Source organism: Cygnus atratus, chromosome 4 (genome assembly GCF_013377495.2).
Source record: "Cygnus atratus isolate AKBS03 ecotype Queensland, Australia chromosome 4, CAtr_DNAZoo_HiC_assembly, whole genome shotgun sequence".
In the NCBI taxonomy this organism is placed as follows: domain Eukaryota; kingdom Metazoa; phylum Chordata; class Aves; order Anseriformes; family Anatidae; genus Cygnus; species Cygnus atratus.
In genome coordinates this window covers 48,341,102-48,362,610 of record NC_066365.1, presented here as the reverse complement: position 1 = coordinate 48,362,610, position 21,509 = coordinate 48,341,102, and the positions used below count along the sequence as shown (strand labels likewise).

At 40.7% G+C, this 21,509-nt stretch overlaps 1 protein-coding gene across 15 annotated transcripts in view; it reads right to left on the bottom strand.

Moving 5' to 3' along the window:
* Nucleotides 1-21,509, bottom strand: part of DLC1 (DLC1 Rho GTPase activating protein) — a 271,834-nt gene that overhangs the window by 35,049 nt on the left and 215,276 nt on the right. The window contains exon 1 of one of the 15 annotated variants that reach the window (XM_035550952.2): nucleotides 2,690-2,833. The exons of 13 other annotated variants lie outside the window; for them this stretch is intronic. In XM_035550952.2, the coding sequence (XP_035406845.1) occupies nucleotides 2,690-2,702 (13 nt within the window). In that variant the 5' untranslated portion in view covers nucleotides 2,703-2,833. Of the gene's footprint in view, nucleotides 1-2,689; nucleotides 2,834-21,509 lie in introns of those variants that run through there. One more of the 15 variants, XM_035550944.2, reaches the window with a different exon arrangement.

Sequence of the window (21,509 nt, the reverse complement as noted above, 5' to 3'; positions counted from 1 at the left end):
GACATGGTAGTGCTCAGTATAAGCAAGCACAGCAGAATAAGTGTCCAGCAAAGAGACTCCAATCACAGTTCCAGCCCTGTGCCCCTTTCATGGACTTGCTCACTGCTGGTGTAACACAGACTACGTATTTTTCCTTAAAACAGGAGAAGGGGAAGCAATAGAAAAGAAAATAAAAAGGAAAAAAATGTATTATTTCAGACACACAGGCTCTTTTTAATTTTTTTTTCTTAAACCAGAGAAAAAGGTATTAATAGCAGGAAACAAGAACAAGTTAAAGGTTGTATCTGTATCCCTGTCCTCCACAATATTATACACTCCACTAATTCAGTTAGTTTCCACTGCAAAGGCAACACATTCACACTTATCTCCATTCTTCGGTTCAGAAATCAAAGCACAAAGCAAGACAATCCTGATATCTTGCACCAGTCAGAATTACCTATGGCACAGGAGCAAGCAAGAAATATGCCCCTGGAACTGCTGAAATTACCAGAATTACTGTACTTCTGCGCTCACTACAGAGCTAGAGAGGATACAGCATTCTGTACTTCATGAGACACCAAGAATCACACTGTATGCCAAACAATATGATAGCCAATGATAGCCAAACAATATGATAGCCAAATTTATATGGGGACATCATCTCTTAACTTTGTGGAGATCAAACCATCAAGTCTTCTGTGAACTGCAGATCATTCAATTACAGTATTTCTATAATATGCACAGGAAGGAAGGGGAAACATCTGAAGTTATTTTTATTTCCCCAAGTCTTCTGGCTATACTGTATGAATGCTAGGGTGGGTCTGGCATTGTCTGAAATGTGTCAGGGTCCTTTTGCATAGCCTCATTTCCTTCTTCCTGTTGCTAGGAAGGATAGTTAAGCATGAAAAGCGCTTGTTTACAGTACAGGACCATCCTGTTAAGCACATGAGTTCTCTTCCTCTGTGTCCTTTTAACTAGCCAAAGGTGCAGTTGTGTTTATACTGAAACCAACAGAAAAACTCCAATCAAAGGAGAATTATGAGAGTAATCTGAATCTCTGAAGAAACCCAAACATATCATACTGTGGTATTCAGACCAGGGAAAAAAAAAAAAAGCACTTTATCATGCAAACTGCATCTCTAAATATTTGCAGAACTCATAAATTCTCATGCCTCAAACAAACCATTGCCTAGAATGTAATGGATAAGAAGAACCAGAAAAGTAAAACCAAATCACCTCTCATCTCCTTCTTCTAGGAATCCTAACATAAACAGTTGAGATTAGCCCGTAAGGACAACTGGGGTACCTTGTTCCTCCCCCCCCAGAGACAAAGTACACAGGGTCCTTAGGGGTTTCTCTGACCAGCAGCAGCCTTCCTCTCTGGCCCAGCAGCAGCAGAACTGGCTGGGAAGACTCCGACTCAAGAATTAAAATATCCTAGACTGAATCTATGCAACTGAGATTTAAAAAAACAAAACAAATAATAACATGCTAGGATATCTTCTTGCTTTTAAATTCCATTTCTAAGTAATAGTTAACATCAGCTCTCTGTAGTCTAAAACAATGTATCTGCACTTCCACTTCCTAAAAACTCAATTAACCAAGTTGTTTTAACAAAAGATAAAGAGATCAGAACTCCTAGAGGTTACAAAGGTAGCACCAAATGCTTAGATTCCCGTGACCTTGTAGATGAAAGGAGTTTTCCCCAAACATTTTCCTTGGGCTATGCCGTGCTCCACAATCAAAGAACCTCAGCCCTAATCAGGACCTCAGAGGCGAACCGGAGCAGAAACCTGAACCCGTTTGTCAGAGAGACAGCAGCCCCGCTTCCTGGCCACCTCAGCCTCCCTCTTTCCATGCTGCTTGTACTGGGGAGCAGACAGGGCACCTGGAAGCCAAGACAGGAGGCTGCTGGCACCTGGTACCAAACCCTGCATGCCATCGGCCAGCATGAGCCTGGCTGCCAACTGGGCGCTGGATCAGGCCTGCGCTGAACTGCTGATGGATTCGTGCTCGGACGATGAAATCTGCCTGCCTGTCCCTATAGTTCCCTACAAACAGCATTAAAATATAACCCAGTAAAGAGCTGCGCCTCTGGTTCTGGGAATGTCTCGTCAGGGTAATTCAAACCGATCACACTCCTCTAAGAAATAAAAGCATCTACAACTGAGGGTTAAGATAAAACTACACCCCTCACTCTTTTAATCCACACGTTTTAAGTACTGTGACACACCAGGCAAACCCTTCCGACCCAGCTCCGCGCAGGGCTCACGTGTAGTTATTAGTTCAGTACTTTGGTGCCTTGGGCAGGGGGGACCCCGACCGGAGCCGGGGGTGCGGGCTGCGGGGGCCGTCGGGATCCTTGTGCCCCGCTTCAACGCCAACGCGGCGGCTCCCACTCCCGGGAAGGAGAAAAACTAAAATAAGTAAAAAAAGAGAGGGGGAAGAAGCGTGGCCGAGGGGATGCACGGCGCTGCCCTGACAGCGGCTGCCCTCACCGCGGCTCCTCCGCGCCCTGGGGGCAGCGCCCAAAGGCACTCGGGGCTGCGCCTTCCTACCTGGGGCTGCCGCACCGCGCCGAGCCCAGCCAGCCTCCCCCCGGTGCTGCCAGGATCGGAGACCCCCGCAGCCTCCCCGTCCTCCCACCCCCCTAGTCCCCAAATTCCCCACAGCCACCCCTCGGCGGAGCCCGCGGGGCGGCCGCGCTTACGCGTGAGGATCATGGTCTCCCGCCGAGCCTCCGCGGGGCCCCGGCCTCCCTCGCTGCCTGCCTCCGCGGCGGCGGCTCGCAGCTGGCACCGTCACCGCCACTGCCACACCGCCACCGCCACACCGCCACACCGCCACCGCCACCGCCCCCGGCCGGCCCCCTTCGGCCGCCCCCGCCGCCGGGACCCGCCCCGAGGCCCCCGTCCCGCCCCGGCCCCGGAGTGCCAACCCCACCTGGGGTTCTAGGCCGCCAGCCACCGGGGTGGCCTTGTGGGGGGCTTTTTGGCTAGCGGGATTTTCCGATGGAAAAGCTGGAAGTGTCTTTTTTTTTTTTTTTTTCCAGGAAAAAGCAGAGGGGTGCTGTTAGGGAAGGCAGGAGCTGACCGAAGCATCCCTGAGCACCGCAGACGTGGAGCCTCGGGCCTGGTGGGGTGGTCAAGGGATGCTGTGACGTGCCAAAAATGCCTGCACAGCACCAAAGCCTCAGTTTGGACCTGGATGGAAGCCCACAAGGGTTTTCCCTACGGGGACTGTGGCATGACCCTAGGCATGGTGTGCAGATAGGCACTGCTTGGCTGCCTTCATATCCCTGCACACACTCCCAAACCCTGTATGTCTATATTTAAGCCCCCTGTATGTTTCCTCAAGATCGTTTGAACGCTTATTCCTTGACTGATGCTCAGGGCTTGAAAATGGCACCGAGTCCGCACAGCGCCTTTTGAGCAGCTGCCAAACTATCGGCGTGGAAAAGAGTACTGTGAGATTTTGGAAATAGCTGGGGCCCATCAAAGATTATGATTGGTTCGTTTTCTTCCAAGACAGCCTCATATTTTAGACTCACTGTTGTTATTCTAAGTTTCAGTTGTTGTTTCTGTGCTATGATCTGTCAGATATAGAGTATATATAGTGTGGTGCCTGAGCAGGCAATTTGCTGAAAAATAAACATCTCCCCTTCTATAGGCTGCAAACTGTGGCCAGTTGGCTATTACAGTGTTGTTTCTGGAAACCCCTACACGACTCCAGGTCATTAATTTACTTTAATAGCCCAGAAGAGGATGGAGCTGTACTATATCTTCAAGCGTGACTGTACACGTTACCCGCTTAATCAATTACCTCTTCGTATCTCGACCCACTCCAGCTCTTTTTGGCATCATTAGGTTTACCTGCATTTTTCAGTGCTTCTTGTAAGGCAGCAGGTTAGATGTTGACAAGGTAGGTCAGACCCATAAAATGTGAATTCTTTACCCTAACACAGGAAGGCAGACACACACTAAGTCTCAGCTGTTGAACAGACAAGGTAATCCCAGCCTAATTGGCTTTCTGTCTGCATTGTCTCTACTTTTAGGCACTTGGTAGACTAGGAAGTGACAGAATAGTCATGACAAGAGATGGAAAAGGCTGGTCGCAAATTGTGTGGGATTTTTCAGGGTCTGAATTCCAGCAAAAAAAAAAAAGAAAGAAATTAAGCTATACCTCCAATAAGCATCCTCAAAAGGAAATAAAAAAAAAATAACAGAACAAAACCAAACTGTCCAAAACGTGGGAAAGCATGCTGGTGGTGCTAAGGTGTTTCCATCACAGAGATAATGCTGGAACCAGAAACCCACAGTATGTCAAGTTAATACCTTTGGTAAAAAGCAGGGTTTATTATTGTAAACACTGACTGCCTAGACTGCTTCCTGGACCAAGCCTGCATCTCTGTATAGGAAGGTTTTGTTCAGGACCCGCAGGAAGCTTTTGAAGAAGGAAGGAATGGACTTTTACTTTGTAAAATAATAATAATAATAATAAATATATATATATATATACATAAAATGGGAAGGGCCTGGAGGACTAGGCAGTGTGAAAGGAAACTGAAAACAGCTTGGAATGAGAGGAGGAGATGTGCATGGCAGTGAAGGAAAATATGAAGTGAGAGGGTTGTGTGATGGAGGCCAAAACAAGAATTTGAAGCTGGAGAGTTTTGTTTGATGATTCTGAATGGGGTGAGCGCAGAGATCGTGAATACAGGGCAGATGTGGCAGAGACACAGAAATTGGGAAGCTCTTAGTAGTTCAACCAAGGGTTATCAGTCTCACCTCCACAGCTTTGTAAAACAGCAAATGAATGATAATGATGATAAAATGCTTTGTGCTTTGGTTCAGCCCTCCTGTCCTGCTCGCAAAGCTAATCAGCTCCCACAGCAAAAGGGGAATCTCCATCCTCCTTTGGTCTTTGTGGATGCTCACAGCAATGTCAGAGCCAGTGACTTCTGTGATGGAGCAGTCTGTCTGCTGGGATCATCGCTAAATAGATGCCGGAGGATTATCACTGACCTGGATTAGATTCTTGCTGGTAATCTGAAGGAGAAAGGCTTTGATTCTAGGTTGTTATCAACCCTTGAAGACATGCAGTCTCTCTGGCTTGCATTTTAACTTGGAATTCTATGGGGCTGCTTAAGCAGGCGTATTTTCAGAGCTGAAAAGCAAGGCACCAGTCTGGCATTAGCTGTAAAACGTGCTCCAAGGAGCATTCCACCTGAGGCACGGGTGTTTAGCAGGCGGCAACCACCCTAATCACTCATTTGGCTTTAAAGAGCGTTGTGAAATCAGCAAAGCTTTGGCCTTTAATATTTTTATTTCTGTAACTCTCTGGCTATTCAACAAGCAGGCAGCTGCCTGACAGAGACACAGGATTTTATACCCAGCCTGCCTAAGAGGATTGTTTCTGTGGAGCACTGTTATCCTTAATGCAATCAATGAGCTCTCGCTGGATGGTAAAGTAATTGTAAAGGCTTGCCCGACAGGCACAATTATTCACTTTAAAAGGTGAATTCTCCTTCTGTTGTAACTGCATAAGGGAGCGAATCGCAGGACAGCATCTCATAATAAGGGCTTGATTGTCCTCTGTTTTCCCTCCAAGGCCTGAATGCCTTAATAGTTAACTGTACCCTTGTCATCCCTTTGCGTCTGAACAGCGCAGTACACAGAGACATCTCGCTCGCAATTAGTCAACTGACTTGCTCGTACAAACGCAGGATTGTCAGACGCATGATGGCCATTCTGAACGCTGGTATTAATATCCTCTTAGCAGGAGCATGATAGATTATAGGGCGATTTCAGCTTGAGTTTCCAGGCCTCTGGCTCTGGGCTTGGACTCACTATTGGCTGGGGTTTTTGTGTGTAGCATTTCCCCAGTCCCAGGGACCTCCCTGTTCCAACCACTGTCAGGGAAATAATTAAGTTTGCATTTTCTAGCACTTGACTTTACTGAAAAGTAATTATTTAAAGGAGTCTGTAATTGTTCGAGCCTCTTGACAAAGAGTGTTTGCACTATCACTTCTCAGAGATAAGCAGTATTATGTGCTCCTGGCTTTTAGAGGAGGAAAGCTATTGTTTTACATACAAGAGAATCACAACATAAAAGAAAGTATCTTTCCACGGCACTTTTTAACAAATTACATAGTAAAGTGGATACTACGTAAATATAGGTGCTGCTCTGCTGCCTGTAACTGATGGGATCTCCATTTTAGAAATCTTCACCTAGAAAAAACTAGTTTTAGAAATATTCCCACCTCATCATGTATGGGGAGCTGTTACTTATGTTTGATCCCAGAAAACACTTTGGGTATTTTTTTTCCTTTATTTTACCAGTAAATAATAATAATAAAAAAGTAACCTTGACTTAATCTTTCTTATGCATGTAACTAACTATTTTTAAAGGAGGGATCAGTGTGCTCTATATTTCTGTCTCCTTCTAATGCCATCAAACACCATGAGTTCAACAGTTCAGGCTGCAAATGAAATCAGCAGGTCCACGCTGTACTTAAGAAGGGCTCTGTTGTATGGATGCAGAAAAGGATAAGAAATAAAAATTACAGTGATGACGTAGTTTGACAAAGAGACATAATTTGGTAAAGTATAAATACAGATAAACTGAAAAATGACCAGGAAAGAAAATAAATACTTTCACTTCATTTCAAAAAGAGGGTCAGCTCCTTAGCATACATGGAATACCGCTGGTTTACAGAAATTACTAGAGATCTAGGGTGTCTTTTTCATATTGTTTTTGAGACATTGTCACTGCTGATGATTTATTTTTTGAAGGTTGAAGAATTTTCTACTGTTTATGAGTCTAAAGATATATTGATTAGCTTAAAAGTACAAACCCATTAATTTACTAATAAAGACAGCATCCATAATTGATCACTGCTGAACCTGAAGTTATCAAGACTAAATCCTAACGCCTGAAATCCCGATTTCAGGCCACTTCTGCATCTATGTGGTAGAAGTGGTCGTGTCAGCGAGACCTAATGGGTGTGCAGGTCACAGGGGACCTGCTCTGACACAATTGGTTAGAGAAAGCTGTAACAAAATTTTCCCTCTGCCAAGATATGAGCCCTAGGCCTATTATGTGGGAGCTGCCTTGGTGGCCTTGTGGCACCAGTGCTTCGTGACACCAGGAGCCATACTAGACCCTACCCTCTTCGTGTGTCAGTCAAATGGCAGAGACTGTGCCTGGGTTCCCATGCCTGCTCCTCCTCCTCTGTGCATACAAGTCACTGTGTGCAGTCAGCTGGGAGAGGGAGACAGTGCAAAGGGATGCTTTTACTCAACATAAATATTAAAGAATGATCAAAAGATGAATGGTTTGATGATGGAGACAGGTTATATACCTAAGTTTTGTGTTGCCTGAGACATGTTTATTTCAGACCAAGGCTCTTATTTTCACTCTTCGTGTTCTTGTGACAGCAGCTATATCATTAATAAATTAACCATCTCTCCCCTCTTCATTTTTTAAGTAAACAGACTTTACCTTCCACCTTTAAAACCACTGGTGTCACAGGCTTTTCAATGGTAAGATGTGTTTTTTTTTCTGTCTCATTGTGTTAATGCATGACATCCAGTCTGATGAAGAAAAAAGGTCAGCTTTCACAGAGACAACAATACCCTCCACTAAAACAAGATGTAAGATGCAAATTGTCCACTAAGGTAAGTGAAAATTGAAAGACTGCTGCCTTAAATATGTCAAAACAATGGTTAAAAAACTGTCTATGAAGCAACTGTGTTGTTATAATACATATGAGATGCTAGTCTTTTCAGCAGGGTCCCCTGAACAGATCATGTCAGCCATGCAGTGCCCTGCTGGGGCTAAAAGGAGCAGAAGGGAAGGAAAAAAAAAAAAAGCTTTCTTTTAGTTCATAATATCTAAAAACATTATGAACAATGAAAAAATTCCTTTCAGAAACAATGTTTTTCTTACTTCCATCTTCCATCTTGTATGATCCAAGGCTTTTTAGTTAAATGAACTCTATATTCATTAAACTTATTTCCTTTGGAGGAAATAGGCACATGCAACCACCTGGACCAGTTGACCCATTATGTGAAAGACTGCTGCTGTTTTAGCCTTGGGGAATCTCCAGGACTCAGGAAATCATTTTAAACCCATGACTCAATAAAGCACGATAACTATGGCAACTGGAACACATACACTGTGATGCCTAATTGCACCTCAGCGTTCATCAGGGGAGGTACTGGCTTGATACTATAGCCTGGAGAGTAGCTATTGTTAATGTAATGTGAAGCTACAGAGAAAGGAAGAGGGAAAACACATGTTAAGATGCCCGGTGAACAAAGTCAGGCCTGGTGTAAGTCAGGACAGATCGTAATCCTTCTCAGCCCTGTTTGTGACAGAACGCTAGACTGAGACTCAAAGCATCTGCAGTCTTGTCCTCTTTTAACTTATTGGGCAACCTTGGTCTATCTGTTCCCTTTCTCATACTTCATTTTTCCCACAGATAACTCGGGAGCATAATACATGCCTCTTTTGCAAAGCCCTTAAAATGTACAGTGGAAAGTGCTGTACTGAGATTATTATGCTGATACTGTGCTTAATAAAAATGCTCTTGCAGATTGCCAGTTTGACTGCTTCTTTCATTGTCCATGCCCGTGTTCTTGCTTATTGTAACTGAAAAACAGCTTACAGCAGCAATTACCTTGCGTTGTAGTGGGAGGTGAGGTAGATGCACACATGCAGACGGTTACTTAAGGGCACCTTAAGTAACTCGCTGGAGTGTCAACACCCATAATGATGTCTGAGGAAAGACGAGAGAAGTGGAGGGGGAAGCTAGCTGTCTTGCCAGTAAGAACAAACTGAGTTGGACAAGATTTATTAGGTGTATATTACCCAGATGAATGTGATCCTGACTTGAATGAGAGCCAGCAATAGCAAGGGGAGAGGGTCAGACAGAAAGAAGTGGCTGTTTGGCCTTCGTCAACAGACTGGAGACCTGGCGGGGATTAGGAGGAGTAACAGAATTGTTGGGGTGTTCATTCTTTACTCCAGAATTTAAGATTATGAATTCTAAATGGATGGCCAGTTCAGCTGAAAAAATGCTTATTCCTCCTTCTCCATGCTACATTTCTCTTTTCATGCCTGTGTGTTACAGAGAGTGAGAGTACGGTACCATTTGTGAACACGATACAATGCACAGAAGTGACTGACAGGTTAATAGGAGCTTGCATGTTTTAAAAACAAAGATGCATATTCTGTTACATGACCACAAGAAAAAGAAACATGCAAAGTGGTTGGTTTGCTTTAATATTTCAGCACTGTCACCTCATGACGGGCTACCTCTTTTAGCTCGCTTTTTTTCTGAGGTTTTAGTTTTGCCTTGATATCATTTTACAAAGAGACATGGTAAATGAGTTTGTTCCTGAGAAAGCAAATCTATCTAACCCTAGTCCAAAAAAAAAAAAACCACCCTAGTTTTTAAACATCTAAATCTGAGTTAGGGGAAAAAAAATAAAAATGAAAGGGATTCTTGAGAGGGTCCTCTCATATTCTGAAATGCCATTTTTTTTCATCAGACTTCAAAATGTAAACACAGGTAGTAGTGACTGGAGAATGCTTTTCTTCTTTGTCTAGTACACCTGACAAATGGAGCTCACCTGACTGGTTTTTTTTAAACTTTACAGTAGTTGGTTCAGTAAAGCAACAGAGCAAACCCTTCACTGACTTTCTATTATTTTAAACCCAAAATGCAAGGAAGCAGATTCTCTGGTGGTGTAGATGGTCATTTCAGAAGCCTGTATTTGGACAATAATTTGCAAGAACCAAGAATCTGTCCTTGTAACTCTGTAAAACAAAATTAATTCCAGAATAATGCAGATTTGGCTTCCAGGGAACAGGCTTACTCATACTATAGCCAACTGTTCACAATTTTATCTAACACCTTTAATATATCAACAAATGCACCCTGAAGGAACCCCTTCTCCCTCCACCACCACCAAGTGTCCAGCTGCCTTGCAAATGTGATGTGGTTTGTGGGGATCTGACAAATTGCATACAGAGAACAGACACATCCCTGACGTTTTTCAAACCTTTATGCCATTGGATTCTTTGAATCTTTTGTTTCTGACAGTTTTACTGAAGAATTATTAACGTATCTGATACATGGCACAAAACATAGTGGGTGCCTTCTGGTCAGCATTAAATCGATAATAGAACCTAATTATTTTTTCATGGGGCCCAGCTAAATGTATGAACAGCATTATTTATAGGACGTGGTGCCAACATGGGTATGGCTGTTTTCTGGTCTTGTACTTCTAAAATGAGAAGGATCTCTTCTGAGAAAAGTAACACAGGAAAAGAAGACGTCTGATTCAGCTAACCTGCTTTTTGTTTGATCACAGCTTCAGAGAGTTCAGGGCAGCTGGGGGCATACCTATGCTAGGATCAATGCGGCAAGTGATTAACAGTGATAGGGCATTCTGCACTTTTCATGCTCAAACCAGGACTTTCTCTCCTTTGAAACAAGAGCCTTTGCATCACTCAGTAGAATTATGTTTCTTGTGAGCAGCATTAGAGTACAGAAATAGTGTCTATTTTCTTTGCTGAGGAATCTTTATTTTTTCCAGATACAGAAGGTCTATTAAACCTCGAGATTAACAGTGCTCCTGGCATCTGATTTTTAGTCAGGAAGTATAAACAATGACTTGAAAGGTGTATATGCAGAACCTTCCATCTGATTTACCCGTAGCTCGTTAGAATCTGTCATGCATGTCATATTGACCTTACAAACTTAATTACCTGAGCTTTAAGAAACCACATGCTTGCCTCTCAGCTCCATAATGTAAATCAGTGACAGCACTAAGAAAAAGCCCTATAAGATAACAATAAACATTCTGAAACATCCTGAAAACTTAGATTCTAACAAGTCAGAATATGGAATTTCTCAGCTGATGAATAGGATTCTTTAGAAACTGTTTGGAAATAAAAGCCATATCCCACTTGGCTTAAGGTACACGTAACATTTGGATACTGTGAATCCCGCGTGTCAAAAAATTATAAGCCAGGTATCCCAAATCATAGACTATACCTTGAAAATAAGAAGTTTTAAACACACATTTTTCAAACTTTCTGTTTTTATATCAAAGACATGAATTTTATGCTATTGCCAATATGTAAAAACTGAGTCAAACCTCCAGTCTGCTGTTCAGCTCTATATTTGAGAAGTATCTGAAGAGTTCAGTTGCTTATCTGCTATTGCTATTTCTATTGCTTTTCAGGAAGTTGACTGACTTCATCATGAGATTTGAGCTACATGGGAAACTTCCTGCCTAGTGTACAGAATGAGAACAAGGATAATTCATCTGCAGCTTTGCTTCTGAAGTAGCAAGACATTGCCCACCAGGGCAGGCTTTTAGCTAACCTAGGGTCCTTGGGTGCTCCATCTGTTTCCAAAGGGCAGCATGGCTTCCAGCTGTTTGTTCTGGTAACACCTTTTTCCCCTAAGCCACGTAAAGAGCTGTGCACTTGAAATAATAAGAGTTTCTCATCTTTATGCCTGTAGCACCTGTGCTGGGTATTTCTTTCCCAGTTTCTTCATGTCTTCCATTTATTTTCCTTCTTTTTCTCTTTTTGTCGTCTTTCCCTCCTCATAACTGGCTGCTACAATAGCAATTACAGAAGCTGGAAGAGCCCTCCTTAGTTCTTTTCCTCATCTCCTCTTCCTTTTCCCAAGCAAGAGAAGAGCAGGTGAACCATTAGATCCAGGGCTGTTGAAGATGTTCCCCGAAGAAGGAAAAGGGAAAGGCACACAAGCCAAAAGAAGAATATAGGTAATGCCTAGGAGTAACTGGGAATCTAGAACTCAAAAGGGAAATGTAAGAAAAGACTGAGAGACATGAGATCACTGGTAGATTAAGTGAACATATCTGCAATTGTACAGCTAATGTAAATCTAACAATTAATTTAATTGTTCCAGTTGATAGCCATTGCTTGGAACCTTCGGATAGGAGCAGATGTAGTAAAAGAAACAGGAAGGAGAACAGTCTCCATGCATCTTGCTGAATGTTTGCTAGAATTACTCTATGAAGCAATTAGTTATTTTAGTGGAAATTGTGACAGAGCACATAGAGCATAATGTTAAGAAATTCGAGAGCTACCCGCCATTTTATAGCTACTCTATAACACAATCCACAACATAATGGAAAGCTCAGAAAATAAGATGGGCTGGTTTACTTGTTTTGAAATAGTATTTCTCATCTTCCATGATCTTTTTTCTTGATTAGAAGGGCTTTGTTTGTTTTAGGATAAAAAGGAATTTAAACCTTGTTCCTACGAAATCATGTACGCAACTCTTTTGGCATTGAAGGGTATATAGAAATCTGAGTACAAAAATGCTACAGGATCATGGCCTTATTTTTTTCATGATGGATTTTCAAGCTCTTTCACAGAATATTTTTGTGATCTTAACCACACTTCATTTGAAATTCTTATACTCATTCCATTAACAGCAGCTTCCCAAGAATGAAAAGCTGATGCTTTATCCTCTGGCCACTTGTACCTACTATTTCTGATCTGGCTGATAATGCCAGAAATCAAAGTACAGATTCTCAGAACAGCAAGGCTTTTCATAGTGGTCTTTCTGCATGAAAAGTCCATGTGTCAGCTAAGAAAATGAATTTCTAATAATACTTGGCACTGAATGAGTGGCTTGTCTCAAATGAGTTCACCAAGCACTGTTTATCTGATCTTTGTAACACTGAAATAGGTTTAACCTATTTGAATTATCTTTGCCTTAGCCATCTTCATATCAAGAAGCTTACACTGGATATGATAACCCCAAAATCAACAGAGGAATTCTTCGTTTTAATTAAAGAAATAAAAACACACTAGTGATATTGGCACTGGTGTGCTTAATAGTGCTTCTTTGTTGGACAGTGAACAAAATTTTCTGTGCCTGTTGAAAATTCTGGAAATTTTGTGCTAGTGAAACTATTTATTTATTTATTTATTTATTAAGCCAGGCAAATATTATGCAACCTTCTCTTTGCACAAGTTAGTGTATTTTTGTAAAGATGTTACCTATAAGTGTCCTTTCTATTCTAAACTTACTTACTTGGTATAATTTTCAGAACATACAACTATGCAAACTCGATGTGATGCTACAAATTTGGCGTGAATGTGGCTCTGCAGTTTGCAGTATTAACAAATAAAGCCTCTCAGTCAGATTTCTTTGTAGTAGTAAGACACAGACTGTAAAGAATCAAATATAGACAAGAAAATTGATTTAGAAATGAATTTCTCTATTTTGCTTTAGATTTGAAGTGGTAATCTTAAAAAATAAATGTGTGCATTAAAAGGCTCATTAGTTTTTCTTGGTTCATACAGCAGCATTTTTAAAAGCATTCCTTCACAGGCTAAAGATGAATCAAAGTTCTCTGATTGCCGTAAAATTGTGTGCCTCTACCGTCATAGTTTGTCCTGGACCAATTCCAGTGCATTGTGACTATGGGAGCTAGAAAGGAAAACTCAAGAGGGTATTTTTAATCACTTTTACCTCTATTAACAATGTGATGCTATTTCCATTGTTCCTGTTATAAAAATAAGTAGCTGACATGTTCCCCAGAATTGATTATTGTGTTTCAGTCAACAGATCAGCCAGCAAGACATTTCAGCCTATCAGGAAAGGGAGTGGAAAGGAGCAGACAGAGAAATCTCAAAGGAAAGGACAAGACACTGTGTCTTTTGTCCTTTGTTCCAAGATGGAAATAAACTGTCTCCACTTCTGATAAGCCCGTCTTTTGATCTTTGCTTGCAATAATTACGGTTAGACACTAAGTTATTTTATGAACTCTTTTAGGTTTACGTCCTTCTAATTTAATGAGTTATTTGTTTTCTACAAACAACCACATTAATTAACTTTTTTATAATTTATTTCTATTTATGGAGATTCTACCTAATATTCAAATGAACTAAATATTGGCAGACTTGGAGAAGATGAGAAGTATTTCCTGCAGATTTAATTTTGCTTCACTTTACAAATATATGAATACATAAAAATAAAGACATATGGAAATACGTAAAGATCTCTATATCTATCTATTTTCTGCCTGTCTGTCTCATACAAATATATCAAGATCTATATATCTAAAATTTGGGGGAGGTGTGTCAGTTTATGTATACCAATCACACTGCCCACCTATATACTTTAGATTGTTTGAAAAATCTGTCCCCTACATAAGGCTACAGATTTGTGCCCCCTCTCATGAGTATACAGGTAAGTATAATGTCAGGTACCTTTGGCTGCAGAGGGGAGCAGACTAACAAGTCTAGTTCATGCTAGAAGACAAATTAGATCCAGTCACTAAAGGAAATCGTGGGAAAAAAGAATTTAGGCTTCAGCTGCAGTATGTGAGAAGCAGAACCCACAGTGTTAACTCCTTCTGGTGCAAGCATAAGAAGGAATTCAGATATAATTTTTCATTGTTTTTCATTGTTTGCAAAGCCAGATTTTGTTCTAGTCAAACAAACAAACAAACAAAAACCTCCTAGTGAAGGTAAATAAAATTAATTGCAATGATCTAAGAAGCTAAAAACATTGTAAATCTAGTCTTTTTTCACACATATGATGAAGAGCCAGGATACTACAGACTAAAACAAATGTAATGTCCAAAGAATGCAAACAATGTGTTTATGTATAAACATATCTGTCATATATAATACACTGTACTTTCAAAACATATATCCAAAATTAAAGAGTGTATGTATAGTTTTATATCATTGTTAACTGATAGATTTTAAGGATCATTGCAATCACCGAAGCTACACATCTTTCTCAGGATTCATGCTTCAAGTTGTATCTCCGGTATTTTACAGTGCCTCCCCTAGGAACATACCTTGATTTCAAGATTTCAGATAAATTGGTTCAAAGTTTAAAATGTGAGAAATACTTCAGAGCTTAAAATGTGTGACATAATCCAAATTACAGATTTGGATCCCTAATTCAAATCAAATTCTATGATTCTCATAGAATCAGGACCTAGTCTTTTGATCCTTTCATGCCTTTGTCTTCCAGCTCAGGTTCTTTTATAGCATGCTTAAGATCATGATCAAGCTGGCATTGTAATAAGAACTACACAATGCAAAGCTACAATATACCTCCCAATGTCAAGGCCAAAAAGATTACCTATGCTTCCCTGAGACATATCTTTGTAAGAGTATACAGTTTTGTGCCTGCAGATTTAAAAAATGTCAATTTCAGCAACTCCCTGCATCACGTAGATCCATAATCTTTTATTGGAAAATACATAATTCTTCTTAAGTGATCTAAATTGCTGAATCTTTGTATCTCCAGTGGAGTATTCTCTGCCCTTATCAGCTGAATAAGTGATGCAGTCTAAACAAAGGGTAATAATGTTCAACTGGAATTCCAGGAAAGGAAGCTTAATGCGAACTTCCTGATTTAATCTTACAAAAATAGAAAGGTTGATAGGATAAATGAATCACTCAGAAGAGCAGATTTTGCTTCAGTTAATTAAAACAGACCATAAAAATGTCAAAGTAACCCTTTGTAACATCTAACTGCAAAACACACAAGACTACTTAGAGTATCATTTTCATGCATAAGACTGAGAAGAATCTGTTCAGAGAAACAACTCAATTTTCTGAAAACTTATATGAAGTTTCTTCTCATTTTCTACCCTGGAAATCATGTTGACAGCTACACAGACATTTCTCATGCAATTTCCTGTATCTTCTGCTTTTGGTGGACCAGGAAAAGACTCTTTTCAGAAGTAAATTTGGAACTTCTGCTCCTGGAAGATATTAGCAAGTTAGAGATGCATGGAAATTAAAGAAAAACAAAACAAACGAACTATTTTGAGCCCTAAGAAAAAGTTTTGCTTGGTTCAATTTGAGTTCACTTTGACTTCCTAGACAGGGATAATCACTCAAACGTGGAATAAACCCACAAAGAAAGTGGAAGGACCACTTTTTGGACAAGATGCCTGCTAAGTTGCTAGGAAATGAGCAAGAGAGATGGTTCTGCACCACTGGGACAATGGAAAGGATAATGTCGTAGGTCTTTTCCATCTCTAACTTCAGCAAATTTGTCACCCATCAACACTTTTAAATATAGTCAATATGAAAAGTGTATAAATGCAAGTCATGCAAGTGACACACCCTGATTATAACCTTCTTCTTTCCCCCTACCAAGCCAGCAGAAAAGTGTGTTAAAATGTGTGTGTAGTACCATAACCCTCATGGCAACAGCAAGCAGGATATCCTTGGGGCTGCCAGAGGCCATCCATATCAGAGGAACTGCTATGCATTTCCCAAGGGTCTGGCATAGGCTTATGCTCCACCCATTAGCTATCGTTGCCTTGGGTGGAATATGTTTATTCCACACTTGGACATAGACATCTCATCTTGTTAGAAACAGCTTTTCTTTCATCTCATCTTGTTAGAAACAGCTTTTTTTTTTTTTTTTTTTTTCACCAGCCCAATAATGTGCATCTTTTAAACACTTCCAGAATGGAGCTCTGTTAGTGGTAAACTGGTGGATGGGAGTCTTTTTGTTCTCTCATGCTGAGGTTTGGCACAGTTGTTGGCATTTTTTCTCTGATTTTTTTTGACCTCAGTTTTTTTTTTTTTTTTTAACAGTTCTTACTGTCTTCCAATTTGTTACTTTTTAAATTTTGTTTGTGGGGTTTCAGGTTTTGCAGCCCTTCTTTACTAACATGAATTTGCTAGGAATGGGAGATCAGATAAAGGCTTCAGGATAGGGCTGCTGTGTGCTTTTATGGTTGAAGCAGGTGCTAGCAGAAGAAAACAAGAGGCAGATCTGGTGAAACGTCACATCTGTGCACATAAAAGACCTTATGAAACTGGCTAAGGGTGGTTATAGATGACTGACAGCATTTACAGTTGGGAGACGAACAGCTCCAAGTTAATATTGAATTCTATTTTATTAACTAGTATTGATCTCTATTTTACTCATTCCTGATCCCATGGACAACTCAAAGACAAAATTAACCAAGTACATTATAAACCCTTTGATTTTTCAAGATGGCAAGAAGTGAAGAATAATGTGGGGAAGAAGGAAGAGGTGAAAGAGTGGTACAAAGGAATTCTAAACCACATGGACGATCTTCTCTTGTTTGGAGACTCATTCTGTACTGAAAGTAAGAGATTATCTCCCACTACAGATTAAAAAGGGGATCCTGAATAACACTGGAAATTAGGTCGGTATTTTGTGCAAGTGAAGGTAGGAAATAGATATCATCAAAAGCAAGGTCACACTGATCAGCAAACAATGCAATCTCATCACTCCCTGTTGTGCCTGAAACATCAGACAGCTGTGAGTGATGAGGCACCCATCTGTGATGAGCTAAGGACGGGATGCAAGCCTTAGAGTCAAAATGGAATTGCCTACTTTTGACCAAAATGTACTTTATGGGTGGGTGTGCTTTGATTGCCAACTATCTGTTTTGTTTTGGCACTTGAAATTAGTCTTGGATACCTCCCTTTGGAGGTTTAGCTGCAATTACAGATATGTTGCAGAAGATTCTTCCATTTCATAGAAAAAGATGATGAGAAATAGAAGGAACATGTTCATCATCTGCCAGACTTGCAAGTTATATTTTTCCTACATACTTAGTGGTTTGGGTAATTATTTTCTTAATGAGGAGACTTGTCAAAACACATTATGGTGACTGATTTCACATCACCACTGTTTTTCCCAGCAGTTTCTGATTACTGATTATATGATATAGGAAAGCACTCATTTTTAATTACTGCCAGTAATTTCTTAGAGATCATTAACCACCAAACTGCTATAATCTACCTAAGTATTTTACAGCTTTCCTAGGGAAAAGAAAAATAAAATAAAAATTTAAAATAATGTAGTTTGGTTTATAGCTATAGCTTGAAATTGGAAAATAGAGTAGTTCTGTATTTGAGTGTAAATTATGAATTTACAAAAGACAATGAAAAACACTATTTCTATCAGCACTATTACTGGACTACAGAGCCTACAAAATTGTACAAAGAAACACACTTGTCTGCATTACTGTGATACCTTTCAGCTGAGGTTTGCAAAGCATGCTGCAAACAATGTATTTAGTCCCCCAGTAGTTTTAATGCATAAGCTTTCACTTTACGGTTAGAGAAACTGAAACACATGGAGGGGATAGGCATTTCCACAGCTACATTCTGAACTGGCTGAGAAAACAGTGAACAAAACCTGGAAGTCTTTTCCCCTTTTTAGGGGTTTACCCTTAGGAACCACTCACAGTGCCCTATAACTCTCCAGGACACAGCTGGCTTATGCCTTGTTTTTGCTCATTTGTCACAAGAGTAAAAAGATCAAAAAGTCTTGGCACAAGACCCAAGATTGATGGAAGGTCCTGGGCAGCCATCAGACTTCTACCACACTTCCAGGGCCACACAGGCCCAGAAAAGGGAGTATATTCCTTGTCTTGGAGAGGAGAGCTCACTTGAGTCACTGCACATTGCTCCTAATACAAGTCAGTGTCTTGAGGGTGCACTTAAATGTACTGGTTATTTCTCGGATGCCATGGAAGGCTTTAAGTTCTATGTTGTTTCGGAGAGGAAGGTGAATACAGATTGCATTTGATGTATAGACTTGCCTTTGGTGTACAGTATGTGTTCAGGTACGCATCCCATGTGGTTTACTTTTACCTTATCACTTATCACCTTATTCATAGTCTTCTTGTCTAGGAATAACTTTTGCGATTATGTTATTTGAAGTTCTTGATGCAAGACGTAATCTTGCCAGCGTAGCTATACCATTCTGTACCACTTTACCAAAGTAATTTTAAGTATTCAAGGATATGTATTTCTTTGTCATTTTAATACTATAGTTATCTGCAGCTTGCATTCACAGCTAACAGATGTTTTGTTCCTTGTGTCCAACATTATGCAATAAGACAGTGAGTCCCCAGAACTCCCTGTCAGGAACACAAAGTACTCCAAGACAGATCACTTTCATATTTTCTGGCATTCAGTGATGGGTAAACCTCCAAATGGTTTGGAGGTCCATGTAGATTAAGCTAAATATCCAGAACTCAGATTCCTAGAACTCAGTTTTCTCAGACTACAAAACCAGGCTAGTTATCTATTTGGAGCAGTGGTACCAGCAAGAGAAATGAGAGAGAAAAAAAAACTTTTTCATATTTTTTAGAACTGTCCTGGTTCAGTTTGAAATGAACAGAAAATTTCCCTTCTTTTTCATTTTCCTTTTTCCCTTCTCTGCTTAGTTTTTCACCTTCTGTATTTGCTGCTGTTTACAAATTTGGGATGGAGTTTTGTCTCAGCAACTTCCACATAACTGCTCTGAGTGCAGCTGAAAGAGCTGCATCTTTCATTTATACCTGCATAAGTAGTATGATGCCAAAGATTTCTTTCAAAATAAAATAAGGATTGTCTGAGACATACAGATTTCAAATTTACCCTGATGATAATATTTCTCAGGAGGACAACTGAAGAGAAGGGACTTCATTTGGGGTCTGGTTGAAGAAGTCTTTAAAGTCACAAAAAACTTCCTTTGCTGTACTATTCACTCATGCCAACTGGGAGAAACACAGGCTGCCATAGTAGATTAATTTTTTTTAGTAACAACATCAGAGGTATCATATATTAAGAAAATGGGAATTGTTCCATTTTGCAAGCGTGGGACAGCCAAACAATTTCATCTGTTTTGACTGATTTTATCTCCTTCGCATGGACAGATAGTGCACCATCTTTAATGACTAAGCATAGATAAACTGGTTCTTCATCACAGGTGTATGAATGTATAATTGACATTTTGATGCTCACAAAAAAATCCTTACTGAGGCAATTACATCTGAAATGCTGCATAGCCTTTTTGTCTTGTTTTGTTTTTTCTCCCAATGGAAGATAATTAAATATTATAAAATTACTATTTCCTCATAATTTTGCAATAGTAACATTTTAAAGTCTGTGTCATTTGCTTTTTGCAGCTGTTATTTTGCTCAAGGAGTCAGTGTATGACTTGATTTTTCTGTAAGGTTTCCAGGGAGAACCACTTTTACTTCCTTTAGCCCTACAATATTTGGCAGGGCCAGTCTCATGTGAATAAATCAGTGAAGAAATTGCATAAATTTAAGTGAAGTTGCAAATAATTATTTTTTTTCTTGGAACTGAACTGCTAAAAAGCATCACCGGCCATGGAGTAACAAAAGAAACCATCGGTCTAATACAGTGCTGAAACATAAATGCAGCACTCAGAGCAAATACTGCAGAAACCCTATAGGGTGCAAGAAAGGGTAAAGGCGTGATGGAAGCAGCAGAAGGAATTGTAGATGTAGGCTTGAAGGACATTAGGAAGCATGCTGAAAGCATTTCCTGTAGCACAAGCAGAGGAAGAGGCTTCCTATTGCAGTTGCACTGACTGTGGGGACCGTGTAAGAGGGTCATCCACGAGAACGGTCACGCACGTTGCCTGCACAATGCTTTCTGCAGGCAGGCACCTGCACTAAGCACGTGCACAAGGCACTCAGAAGAAAAAGCCACTGGGGAGGTTACAAGTGTTGTTCATTTTCCCCTGTCATTGCTAAGTGTACTGTAAACATGTGCAGCGTAAGGGCAGGCAGACCAGAGTTTCTTTGCTAACGCTTTCACTCTTTACCTTCAAATTCCGTAGGGAATAAGCAGCTCTGCCTCCATCGCCTCTATGATCTACCATGACAGATCCTGACTTTTAATTTGCTCCGAGCTCAAACTCCCTCACCTCCAGGCCCTGCCTACCAACCAAGTTTGCTTTCTAATCCATCTCCATCAAGTTTTCTCCCGCCCCAACTGCTGGAAAAATCTTCTCTCTTTCTGGACTTCTCCCTTGCCAGAGGTAGAATGACTTATTTGCACTCTGTCTTGTTTTCCAAGCAGGTTTTGTTGACAGCCTGCAATTCCAACTGAGCCTGTGGGGCAGCCTGTATCATTGCATGGGGTCCTCTGACCCACGCTAGGTCTGGGTACTTCAGCAGCCAGAAGACTTGCAAAGGAAGAAGGGAGAGACAGTGCACAGCCGACTGACTTACGAAGCCTGGACTTACTGATCTTGGACTTGTACCTCCCAGCCTTCGCTCTCCACCCTCCCAAAACTTGGCTTGTAGGAGGAAAGCCTTTCTCCCTTACTGTGTATGTGCTCAGGGTTGTATATCTGAAGCCATGCAATCTCCATGAAGTCATTTCATGGAACCTAGCTAAATACTTCATTCAAATGTTGCCTCTTGCTTAAGAAGAGAACAGAATTAAGAGCTCTCTCCTGGGACTGGTGCACAGCTGGGCTTGTGTGGGAGCTGATACATGAAAATCAATACAACTGTGCCTGTTCTCCAATTAAGTTTGGCAACATTGGGCATATACATAACAAAGTGGGAAAAGGAAGAGTGAAGAAAGTACTTGCTGTGGTTATTCAGAGTAACACTCAGGGTTCTGCCCCTGAGCTCTCTATTCCACTCAACCCCTAAATTCAATCCAAATTAAAAGTTTTTTTTTTTTTTTTAAGCACT